Raw genomic sequence first — 12,734 nt, 5'->3', positions numbered from 1 at the left:
AAAAGTCTGCATCATGATTCATATAAATATTTTCATTGATACAGACTTTTGGTTACAAGTAAAATAGATTTCTAATTACATATATGTGTATATGTATATGTGTATATATGTACAGTATATGCATATGTATAATATCGATAAAAGCAAAATATGTAAAAACATCAACATTTTAAACATGATAGCTGTCAAAATACACCAATTTGCAATGTGTTTTACTTGAAACCAAAAGTCTGCATCATAATTCATAAGAAATTAGGCATATCTAATGACAGCTGATCACATGACCTCTCGATCCCTCAGGTCATGTGATCAGCTGCTCCTGAGTGTGCCGAAGACAAAGAGTAAGCTCAGAGGAGACCGTGCTTTTTCTGTGGCAGCTCCTAAACTGTGGAACGACCTTCCCTTGAACATCAGACAGGCCTCTTCCCTGTCTGCTTTTAAATCCCTTGTAAAACTCATCTTTTCTCCCTGGCTTTTGACACCATCTGAGATGTTGACTTTTAATCATTTTAATAAATCTTTATTATCTGATTGCATGATTGTTTTATTATGTGTACAGCACTTTGGTTCTTTGGGTGTTTAAAGTGCTCTATAAATAAAGCTGGTATGGTATGGTATGGGATGGTATGGTGTATCAGCAGTAACATACATGGACAAGTACACTTTGGACAGTCTCAGCACGTGAAATTGAGTCAGAATTAGATTCCCTATTCCCCATAAGATCAGATGTCATGTAGAGCTTCTTTGTCAACAGTTTTCTTCATTTTCCAGTACAAGAAGCAGTGAGTTTTTAACAAAGTGCATGTCTGTCTGATTGCATTTAATAACTTATTTTACACCAGGGGCAGCACGGTGGCACAGTTAGCTGCTGCCTCTCAGCAAGAAGATTGCCGGTTCAAATCCTGGTCCGGGGGCCTTTCTGGGTGGAGTTTGCATGTTCTCTCCAGGCATACATGGGTTTTCTCTGGATTTCCTCCCACAGACCAAAAACATGCATGTTAGACTGATTGGTAACTCTAAATTGTCCCTAGGTGTGAGTGAGAGAGTGAATGGTTGTTTGTCTCGTTTGTCTCTATGTGTCCCTGTGATGGACTGGAGACCTGTCCAGGGTGTCCCCCACCTCTCACACAGTGATGGCTGGACATGAGCACCAGTGACACCCCCCCCCCCCCCCCCCCAAAAAAAAAAAAAAGAAGAAGCGGGTAAAGCTAATGGATGGATTTGATGGATGCATGGACCCCAGGTGCTGAGCAGAAGTAGCTCATGGGTGTGTCATTTGTGTAATCACTGGTTTACAGTTAAGATTTGTGCCCATTATGTTTGTCCCCCTCTGTTTCTAAATGCTGTCAGTTAGTGAGCTGCTTCCTCCTAACCCTAACTGAGGAGCCAGAATCACACTTCAGCTTCCACCGAAAACGATGAGTTGGTTAAATTGTGAGAAAAATATATTTTTCTTTGTAATCTCACTGAATTCTGTTTGCAACCAAGCTACCAGTTAGCCATGAGTCTTTGAAAATGACAGCCTATTTTTCATTTGCATAACTTGCAATCTGTTTTTTAGGCCATGCCTATCCTTAGGACCCATCTTGGCAAATGTATTAAATGTTTCAAGACACGGTGGAGACTCCTTTGTGATTCTTAGCCCATTGGGATTTAGAGAAATAGTCTTGAGATGTTTGAAGTGGGCTTCCATGAAACAGTCATCAGTAGGTAGTGTATTATCTGCAGTGAAATCCATCATAGAGCCCAGAGTGTGGAGAAAAGACAGAGGTTTTCTTTCAAACTAGGCTAATATGGGTATGTTGTTTATTTGTCATATGTGGGTTAACACAAAATCAACAGTGCAATGAAACAAGAAATACTAAAGCATGCAATAAGGGTGCAAAATAAAATACCAAAAAGTCAAAAAGAAATATAGTGTTTACAAAGTCCAAAAAGAAATATAATAAATAACATATATACAAATATATATAAAATGAGGGCGTGTTCTTAACTTCATAATATTGTAGAATTACTATTGTTCATTGGTTTATTGAAGTATACCCCCTCGCATGTCGTCCAAAATATATGTGCAGAAATTATTAATCTTTCTTTAAGAGAGATCTCCCTGAGATCACAGATCTCTTTTGCAAGAGAGGCCTGGGACCTAAAGGAAGTCTAACATGCAGGTGTTTTCAAATTAGAAAATGCTGTGTTTACACAAATCATAATAGTGTTTCTGATATGAATTTGGAAAAATAGGCCAAAAAAAACATCCTACAGTCACAATTCACTTTATTAAATGCATTACTAATGATTCCCGGCAGAAGATCTGTCTAAGAGATTTAGATGAAAAAGAGAGGAGATCAATCCATAGAAAAGCTGTACATAATTTATCATTCTAATTTTGGATAGTGCATCATTTTATTAAATATTAACGATAATATAAAACAACTGCTAATGGAAAATAATATGAGAATATAGGAATTCATGTTGCCTGCTGCCTGTCATGAGTGTTAAAGATCATCTGATGTGCAGAAATCATGAAGTTGAAGCATTTTGGTCGAGTATGTGTTGAGAATGACTCTCAGCTACTACCATCTCAAATTTGATCTCAATATTTGCAGCATGGACTGAGTTGTAGACATCTTTGTGTTGGCTAATGCCAATTAGCTGTGGCAGCCATCTTGAAATGACTCAAAGTTAATCAGCTGTAGAGGCACAGCTGATGATAATTTATGAAAGTTTTAGTAAAATGCAGCCAGAGGATAATTAGATATTTTGCTAAAAGCGTTGCCTCCAACAATTAACTTTACTAAAGACGTCATACAATCAGTAACCCTTCTAACTATAACCACACCCAATTCCTGCACATTATTTGTAGAAATTACAGAATTTCAGTCTTTTTTGTTTGTTTGTTTGTTTGTTTGTTTGTTTTCTAAGGTTAGCTGAAGGTAAGAGTGCTATGTACTGGTGTCATTGTATGTAGTTGGCTGTGGTAGCCATCTTGAAATGGCTAGGCTTGGTAAAGGTGTATCCAATGATTATTTCCAAAAAGTTTCATTAAATCCACTGCTCTAGTAGGTATTTTGCTAACAGCTAAATGTTCATGGCTAAATTTTAAACAAAAGTTTTGAACCTGTGTTTGTTAAAATGTTTAGAATGACTCACAGCCACAATCACACTGAATTTCAAGTCAACATCTGGAAACATCGACTAAGTTACACCCAGTTCTTTATTTTTCAGGTTCAGGTAGCTGTGGCAGCTTTTTGAACTGGGCTACAGGAGTGGATCAGTTGTAGATGTTCATCACACATTAACTTTTTAAGAGTTTCAATAAAATGTGTCCAGTGATTCAATGGCTATTTTGCTTACAGGAACACAGACAAGAACAAAAACATTGTTCTCTGATTCTACGTTTTGGTGATGAGAAGCTGAATGAAGGGAGCCGGGCACTCCCCAAGAACAGATTTATCAAGACCAGGCCCTAATGGCACAATTGGTGGATGACCGAGAAGCAGGGATGTGAAAATCTGGATGTCAGTCTGCAGCCAGTCCCTCCCATGTCTTGTGTGGGGGAGGGGGGTCTGACATTTGGTGTCAGAATAGAGGGGGGGCAACACATTTGGAGCTGAAACAGAATGTAAATTATAATCAACTGGCTTTGTTTATGCTCTGTGGTGCAGAACAGTAATAAAACATCCTGGACTGAGACACAAACAAGCACCAAAGCCTACACCCACTTCAGTGCATGTGCACGTGCACAGTACCGTGCTAATTTATGCCCTCTGTAAAACAGCATCACTGCTGAGGCTCAGAGACTCTCTGTCATTAACACACACACACACACACACACCACACACACACACAGACACTCACCCCTGGGCTGCTTTTGTCTTACCTCTGCAGGTGTTCTCTATCCTCTTCTGGGTCGGCTGGTGTTTCAAATTCCGTTTCAGCTTTGTTCCTCTCGTCCTCCTCACATTCCTGTCTTGATTTCGGTTTTCTTACATCTCAGCATCTTTCCAGCCTCCCTCAGTGTGTTTGGGCTGAATCTGCAGAGCCAACATGAAACACACCCTTGGAAGATCTGCCTCCGACTCCCCGGTCCCTCCCTTCCCTGCCTTCTGATTGGCTCCTTCACAGAGATGACATCAACCTTTTTCATTTCAGCCCCCCCCCCCTCCCCCCAACTATTCCATTGGTAGCTTCAGCCCCTTCCCTTTCCTTTCCTCACCATCCCTCTCTCGTTGTCACCTGTCCATTATTTCTTTATTAATTGTATGCAGGTGGCCAGCTCTTATTGTTATCACTACTAAAAAATGTTTAACCTTATCAAAAATGAGGATATTTTATTTTGTGCACGTGCACAGAAAAAAAAATCCTTTCCCGTTGTGCTTTTCTTCTTTCGGCTTCTCCTTTCTTCGGGGTTGCCGCAGCACACTAGCTCGCACACAGACTTGGCAACTGTTTTTACACCGGATGTCCTTCCTGACACAATCACAGACCACTGAGCTACCACAGCCCTCTGTGTGGAGCAGAGAGCCTCTATCTAGGGCTCCCGGAGGAGCAGATGGTGGGGGTTAAGGGCCTTGCTCAAGGGCCCACAGTGAGACAAATGAGAGTGGAGGCTGGTGTGGGTGTTTAACCTTTCCCACCCACCCGAGTCAAACCGACGACTTTCTGATCACAGGTCCACCTTCTCTAACCTCTGTGCCACCACTTTCCCTCTTTTCCAACATAAGTAATCTGAGGAAATACCGCCAGCAGCATTTTGTACATTTTATTTATTAATTAATAATTATAATATATGATGAAATCAATGATAAATAATTAATCCAGAGAAAATGAGTTGAATGAGTCTTCACAATTTTATTATTGTCCCTTGCTGCCACAAGGACAGCAGCTGTGCACGTGTGTGTGTCCCTATGTGTGTGTGTGTTCTCATGATTTGTAGGTATAGAACCAGATTTGAAGGCTGATAAGTTACTTTATTTAATAAAGAGAAACATGAGGGAGACCATGGAGGAGAACACAGAGGAGAACACAAGGAGAACAAATGGAGAACACGGAGGAGAACCTGACATGGCTTGAGTACACACAATGCTCAGCTGGTGTGTGAGGTGATCTGAGGGACTGAAAGGACTGATGAGTGGAGTGGCTGCAGCTGTAACTGAGGCAACATGGAACAGATGCAGAGGGGCGTGGCAGGCTTACTGAAAAACTACTGACTGAAGGAGGTGGCCCAGAGAACAACCTAAAGACTGAACAATGAACAGAACTAAACACAAAAATTACAGACACAGAAAACAAGCCTGATGACTAACAAGGGAATAAATTGAACAATAAACATAAAGAACCATCAAAAAGTAACCCCAAAAGCCCAAGATGGCTTAAAAAAAGATACAAACAGCTCATCATGTATTATATGTAGCACTACAGCAATAGAAGTAAACTTTAGACATAAAATGTTTACTTTGTTAACTATTACTGTTCTATTCTTGTTCACAAATGAGGGAAAAAATGGAGCGTGAGATCGATGGCGGATAGGTGCAGCATCTGCAATGAAGCGGGCGCTGTACAGGTCTGTCATGGTGAAGAGAGAGCTGAGTCAAAAGGCAAAGCTCTCAATTTACCGATCGATCTACGTTCCTACCCTCATCTATGGTCATGAGCTTTGGGTTGTGACCAAAAGAACAAGATCTTGGATACAAGCGGCCAAAATGAGTTTTCTCCACAGGGTGTCTGGACTCTCCCTTAGAGATAGGGTGAGAAGCTCGATCATCCGGGAGGGACTCAGAGTAGAGCCGCTGCTTCTCCACATTGAGAGGAGCCAGTTGAGGTGGCTCAGGCGTCTGGTTAGGATGCCTCCTGGACGCCTCCCTGGTGAGGTGTTCCGGACACGTCTCACCGGGAGAAGACCCAGAGGAAGACCCAGGACACGCTGGAGGGACTATTCTCGGCTGGCCTGGGAACGCCTCGGGATTCCAGAAGGAGCTGGCCCAAGTGGCTGGGGAGAGGGAAGTCTGGGCCTCCCTACTTAAGCTGTTACCCCCTGCGACCAGACACCGGATAAGTGGAAGAAAATGGATGGATGGACTATTACTGTTTCGCAACTTATTTAACCTCGGGGCACTACCCTCTTATGTGGTAAAATTATAAATCTCTGATTTATAACATGAGTCTCAATAAGTCGCCCCAAAATACAAATTCTTTTCTTCTGGTAAAGACCATAATTATATTAAACACACACACAATTGATTTGAGAGTTCCACTAGTTCTGTAACATTTATTTGCATATATGGATATAATAATCAGTGTTGACACAATATGAATAATGACACTTGTAATATTGAAAATGAAAATGTAAATATGAATAATAATATAGACTTTGAGGCTGATTTTAACAGCTTTGGTCTAGTTTGTGTTGAGGGGGGCATTTACAGAATTTAATAAAATTGAAAGAATTTTTTTTTTTTATTAAAAACTTATCAAATTCGACATAAAACTTGTGGGGATGGTACCCTGTTGTGTTGTTGTCCTAGTCTCCTTATCATCAATCCCTATCTCCCTACACATGTGATGCTCCACAGGTGTTGGCACTTGTCTCGTTAATTATGTCTGTATTTAAGTCTGAGTCTGTGTGTCATTGATTGTCAGTGACCTCGTCCTATTCCTTGTGTTTCCCTAAGTCTGACCTGTTCTGTAAGTTTTGACTGCCACATCAGCTTATTTATTCATATTATTAAAGTGTTTTGGATTTTACGACCTGGCTTCCGAGTCATGCCTGCACGATTGTGTTCTACCTGTCCTGTCCTGTCCTTGCTAGAAACCCTGACTGTATGCACCGACCAAACAAGAACCCAGCAGGCAGGTTCTTCCAGGCTTCACTCACCTGTCTAGATGAGTGAGCATAGACGGAGGAATTTGTGATCCAGTGAGGCGGATTCTGGACTGAACCCATACAGAAATGAAGACACTGTAGCCAGGCAGTGGAAATGCTGCCTTCACCTCTTCTCGTTGAAGAAGAAGAAAGAAGAAGGTTTCGGCTCTGGGCAAGCCGTCTGGCATCCAAGCCCAGTTTCCCCTCCTCTCCTGTGCCTCGCTTCCATGAATTTCTTGGGTGGACATCGGAGGTGGACACAGAGCCAGAGAACAAGTTGAGATCTTAACAAACTCCTACTGTGAGGTGTGATAGGTCAATCTGCATATGTATGTATGTCTCTTACCTCAGCTTTATAACTTGAACCCCCCACCCACTGTTCTTTGAATTGAGAAAGCTTCTTAAAAAACAATATGAGAACCCACCTCCATATCTACCAGTGAGTGTCATCTATGACCAGTTTCCTGAGGGCCTAATGCTAGCAGCAGTCCTTGTGGTGGCTTCCATGCCTAATGCAGTCCCCATAGTTTCTACACCTGCTGCAGCTCCTACATTACCTGCTTCGTGTGAGGGTCCTACTCGTCCTGAGGGTTCCACACTGCTTGAGCATTCTACACCGCTTGAGGGTTCCACGTCTCATCTTGAGGGTGCCACGCCTTGTCCTGAGGGTTCCACGCCTCATTTTGAGGGTTCCACACTTTGCCTTGAGGATTTCACACCACTCGAGGGTTCCATACCTCATCCTAAGGGTTCCACGCTGCTCGATGGTTCGATGGTGTTTTTGTATAATTCCCGTTTCACCCTGCCGATTTCTTGTTCTGTCCTTGTGTTTTCCTTGGTGCCATCCATCCTCACGGTTCCCCACTCCTCCCACCCAAGTCAACTGATCAACACCTGGTAGTAAGTTGGATCAGATGGCGGGAGAAGATGCCGGACAGACCTGATAGACCCAAACGTCTAGTGAGGATTTGCTGGGAACGCCTGGAAGAAGAACCTGTCAGACAGATCTTCAACTCACATCTCCGGGAGAGCTTTAACCACATTCCAGCTGAGGTGGGATAGTCCGAGTGGGCCATGTTCTGGGGCTCGCTTGTTGAGGTAACTGTCTTGAGCTGTGGCCGCAAGGTTGTCGGTGTTTATTGCGGTGGCCATCCACGAACTCAGTGGTGGACACCCAGGGTTAGGGAGGCTGTCAAGCTGAAGAAGGAGTCCAGTCGGGCCTTGTTGACCAGTGTGACCCCGGAGGCAGACAAGGAGTACCAGAGGGCCAAGCGGTCCACAGCCTTGGCTGTTGCTGAGGCAAAAGCTTGGATGTGGAAGGAGTTCGGTGAGGCCTTGGATAGAGACTCTCAGTCAGCGGCGAGGAGATCGGGAGTTCGCTCACAGTTTCTTGAGATCCAGGCTGGTCCACAGAGATGATTAGGTCAATGAAACCCACTACTTCTTAAACAGGGTTCAACTCTCATAGTATTTTAGGCACTTCTTAAAACACATTTGTACTCATTGGCTTTTAGTACTGCATAAAAGTTGACTTTTTTTTTCCTATTTATTTTATTTTGTGTCTTGTCATATTTTTGTTTATTTAAACTATTTTTGTTTAATTTTGATATACTGTTTTTGTGTGCAGCACTTTTGCCAACACCAGTTGTTGTTTTTATAATATGCTATGTGAATCCATTTGGTTTGGTTTTTTTGAAACTGCAGAAGGAGCTAATGTAATGTAATTGCTGATGTTAAGGTTATATTGAAAAGGGGAAATGTCACATCATGTGCATATGTAAAGTATATGTCTTATGTTTGTTCTGTTTTTCAAAAACTTATTTTGAAAAATGCCACAAAAAACAAATTTACATTTTCTTAGTACAAATCTGGTCACCTAATCAAAAGTCTAACATAGCTGAGTATTACGGTAATAATATTGGAAGTTATTTACCTTTCGCAGTGTTCTTAAAACAAAATTATTATAAAACATACTGAAACATTCCCTTCTTAATTTTCAGTTTTTGATCTGCTGCTCAAGAAACTGAATCTGTTCTCAAGCAGATGTCTGTTCCATTATCTTTGACCACTTTCAAGGTCTGGTTTTATCCTCTCCTTTTATGCATTTCCTCAGTCATTGCTCACTCAAGGCATAATTCACTTAACCTCTGCTTAGCTTGCATTGCTCTGTGTTTGCATGTGTGTGTGGGTGGGAGCAAGTGTGCGTGCCTGGTGATCAATACAATAGATAATAATCATTCTGTTTCCTCCATCGTGTCTATGTCCATGTCTGGCATTGTCTTGGACGTGACATCAATACACTGAGACATGCTCTCCTTGGGGAAAAGATTTTCATCAATCATGATTTGGTCTTCTGGACCAGCACAAACACCAACACATACAGCTGCAGAGGCAACTTATGGATAAATAACAATCTGTTATCTCTGTTGTCTTTAAAGTGAGGCTAAGTGCAGCAAGCTGGAAAAGATCAGATCAGAGAATTAATATTTTAAAGGGAACAAGACTTATAGCACAAAGCTGCCCTCTTTGTGAGACCCAGCTGAAATCTGTCATATTGGTTAGTTTACAGCTTCTCAGGGCTTGGTATTTTGCACAGATACATTAGTATAAGCACATTTAAATTCTTGTGCGTTTCTCCAACTAAAGAATAGTAAAAGTTTATAAAAAGATTTAAATTAAAAAAATATAATATATGCAACAATGTACAATTAAAACAAATTTAAAATTGTCTAATTGCAGTTCAGATGCTGCACATTTATCACATTTTGTGTTGCAGCATTGAATAGTTCCTGCCCTCTTTAATGTCCTGTGCCACCAATCTAACAGTGGCTGGAAAAAAGCTCCTGTGTCCTGTGTGCACTAATGCTCACAGGACTACAATGTCTCAAGTTACAACCAGAATCCATCCACTGGAAAAGAGTGAGCAGGATGGCGTCTGTCTCTGAGAATCCACTGTGCTCTCCTCTGACAGCGCTGTGTGTAAATCTCTTCCATGGAGGGGAGGCTGAAGCCACTGATCTTTTCTGAAGCTTCAATCACAAGCTGCAATGCCTTCCTCTCAGCCAGGGTGGTGCTGCCGTACCATACTGTGATGCCGTTTGTGAGGATGCTTCCAACAAAACCCCTATAAGCTTGGATGAGAGGGATGAGAGGCTGATATCCAAGTCCAGCTTTCTTCAGCACTTTAATGAAGTGAAGTCTCTGCTGGGCTCTTTTCACAAGTGTCGTGGTGTTCTCCTTCCAGCTGAGATTAACTATGTTTACATGCGCAAAATTATTTGATCGGATTGAAATGTTTTCAGATTAAATAATTCAAATGTATCGTTTACATGGGCACAATCCGTTCATGACGAGTGTTTACATGCAGCGGGTTTTGTTCTGAACAGAAGTACTGACATGTGCAGAGTGGTAAACTCTCCTTAAAAAAAAAAACACAGAAGAAGTTCTACTTCTGGTTTACTTCTAGGATGAACTTAAACAAACCTGAGCGCCCAAAATGGACCCGCAACAGGTTTTAATGACGGTGGAGATGTTACTGCACTCCCTGACTGAGCTACAGGTAATACAGATCATTTTGAACTCTTTCAAAGTTTCTAGTAGAAATGTTGTGTCGCTCACAGACCAGTTTTGCTTCCTTGACATGCTAACATTATTTGTATTAGCCAGGCGGGAATGACATAGGTCGCACATGCGCAGTCAGGTCAGTTTTTCACGATCAGAAAAAAATCAACAGATTAAGTGTTTACATGCGCACCGTTTGGGTTATGAATCGGCGTAAACAATAGCACCCATTTCGTTCTGATTACAAATTATTTCGGATCGCGCTGAATAAACAAAAAATAGTCCGAATGGGGCATTTACATAATGCATTTTTATTCCGAATGGCCGTTTAACCCATTACTTATGTCCATGTAAACATAGCTATTGTCTAAGATGTACAGACCAAGAAACTTATGTCCACCTGTTCCCTCCACAGTGGTCCCTTTAATGGTGAGTGGCTCTAAAGAGGGAGCCCGTTTTCTAAAATCCAGTATAAGCTCTTCAGCTTTTTCTGCATTGAGCACCAGGTCGTTTTCCTCCCCGTAAATGGAGATTTTTTTGCACCAAGTCCCTGTATGATGATTCGTCCCTCCTTTTAATTAGGCCAAGAATAGTCATATCATCAGCATACTTAATGACCATTTTATTGTCTTGTGTGGAAGTGCAGTCTTGTGTGAATAATGTGAAGAACTTAGGACTGAGGCAGCAACCCTGTGGGACCCCTGTGCTGACTATGAGCTCAGCAGAAATCTTCTTCCCCATCCTCATAACCTGTGGTCTCTCTGAGAGGAAGTCCAAATCCAGTTTCTGGTGGGAGATGGTATTCCCAGATCTGCCAGTTTTTCACTGAGCTTCATATGTCTGATTGTATTGATGGCAGAGCTATACTCCAGGAACAGGAGCCATGCATAGGTGTTAGGACTATCCAGATGTTTCAGGATATGATGTAAAGACAGAGCTACAGCATCATCCACCGATCTATTTGTGCAGTAAGCAAACTGCAGGGGGTCTGCTGAAACTGGGACCACAGAGTTAATACATAAGCTTTTCAAAACACTTCATGGCGACAGAAGTAAAAGCCACAGGTCGGAAGTCGTTCATTAAGACTGCGTTTGTTTTTTTGGGGGGACTGGTACAATCACAGAGTGTTTAAAATTCCTCTGAACTATTTCTAATTGAAGAGATGTCTTAAAGACCTCTGCCAGCTGTTCTGCGCACTCCTTTACAACCCTTGGAGCCACACCGTCTGGCCCCACAGCCTTACGAGAGTCCACCTGCCTCAAAGCCTTGAGGACATGTGGGTGTGTCTCCTCTGGGTTGCAGGGGGCCTTAAGGTGGATGTCCTTAGTGTGCTGGTCAAATCTGGCATAAAACTTGTTGAAACTGCCCGGTTCAAGGGTGTTTTTGAATACACCCCATCTGTTCCCTTCCTGTAGTTTGTGATTGTTTTTACTCTCCATGTGCTTCTGGTGTTATTTTATCTGCAGTAGCTTTCCAGTTTCTTAAGGCTCCAGTATACTTGCACGTCCTGTCAGCCACGTGGAAACTATGCGCACTGTCCGCAGAGAGTTCAGACTTCATACTCGAGTGTCCACCCTGAGCGGCAACAGTCAGCTCTGCAAACAAGGGGCGTTTACCTTCGGGACAAATTGAGTTCGCTGACACGCCTTCTGGATTGATTGACAGGTTGCAAAAAAAAAAAAAAAAAAAGAGCTGGCAGCCCAGCAGCAGCGGTATTCTGTGTTTATATGTTGTTAATAAAAAGTTCTAAAAAACAAAACAAAACAGGGAGCACTGGTCCTGCAACCCACTCATCAGACCAGCCCACCAGGAAATCTCCAGACCCTCCCGCAGCTACGCTGGACCTGATTTTAACTTGCTTGTGACAAATTCTTTAATTTCTCACAATTTCAGTCAACGGAGGAGGAGGAAGAGATCGCTTGACTCTTGAAAAAAAACACTAAAGAAAAGGCCATTAAACCAGTTCAGGGATGAAGAAGGGCAATTTTATGTATTGGTGTTGCATGCAAAACAGTCCATCGCCGGGCAGTTTATTGTGCAACACCAAGTATACATATGCAGTCGTAAAAATTGAGCTTTGCACGGACATGCCCTGTGGACGTCCGCTTCGACTCTTATCCGGTACACACAGACCTCCGCGGACTGATGTACGCCCGACTATACTGGAGGCTTTGCAGTATGCTCTCTTTGCTGTCAATGGCTTTTTGGAGTTCATACCGAGCTGTCTTATACGCCATCATATTGCCTGACTTGAAGGCTGCACATCAATTTCTGATTTTACGATGTACATCTGCATTGATCCAGGGCTTCT

At 42.3% G+C, this 12,734-nt stretch overlaps 1 protein-coding gene across 1 annotated transcript in view; it reads right to left on the bottom strand.

Moving 5' to 3' along the window:
- LOC119417244 (neural cell adhesion molecule L1.1) overlaps positions 1-12,660 on the bottom strand; it is an 86,526-nt gene extending 73,866 nt beyond the window's left edge. The window contains exons 1-3 of the mRNA XM_037684456.1: positions 12,557-12,660; positions 11,646-11,785; positions 9,832-10,116 (exon numbers count right to left, since the gene is read on the bottom strand). Of these exons, the coding sequence (XP_037540384.1) occupies positions 9,832-10,116; positions 11,646-11,785; positions 12,557-12,660 (529 nt within the window). The remainder of the gene's footprint in view (positions 1-9,831; positions 10,117-11,645; positions 11,786-12,556) is intronic.
- Positions 12,661-12,734: the final 74 nt, after the last annotated feature.

Source organism: Nematolebias whitei, chromosome 11 (assembly GCF_014905685.2).
Source record: "Nematolebias whitei isolate Nwh7 chromosome 11, NemWhi1, whole genome shotgun sequence".
Lineage (NCBI taxonomy): Eukaryota > Metazoa > Chordata > Actinopteri > Cyprinodontiformes > Rivulidae > Nematolebias > Nematolebias whitei.
The sequence above is the reverse complement of the archived record's forward strand: the minus strand, read 5'-3'. Positions and strand labels throughout refer to the sequence as shown.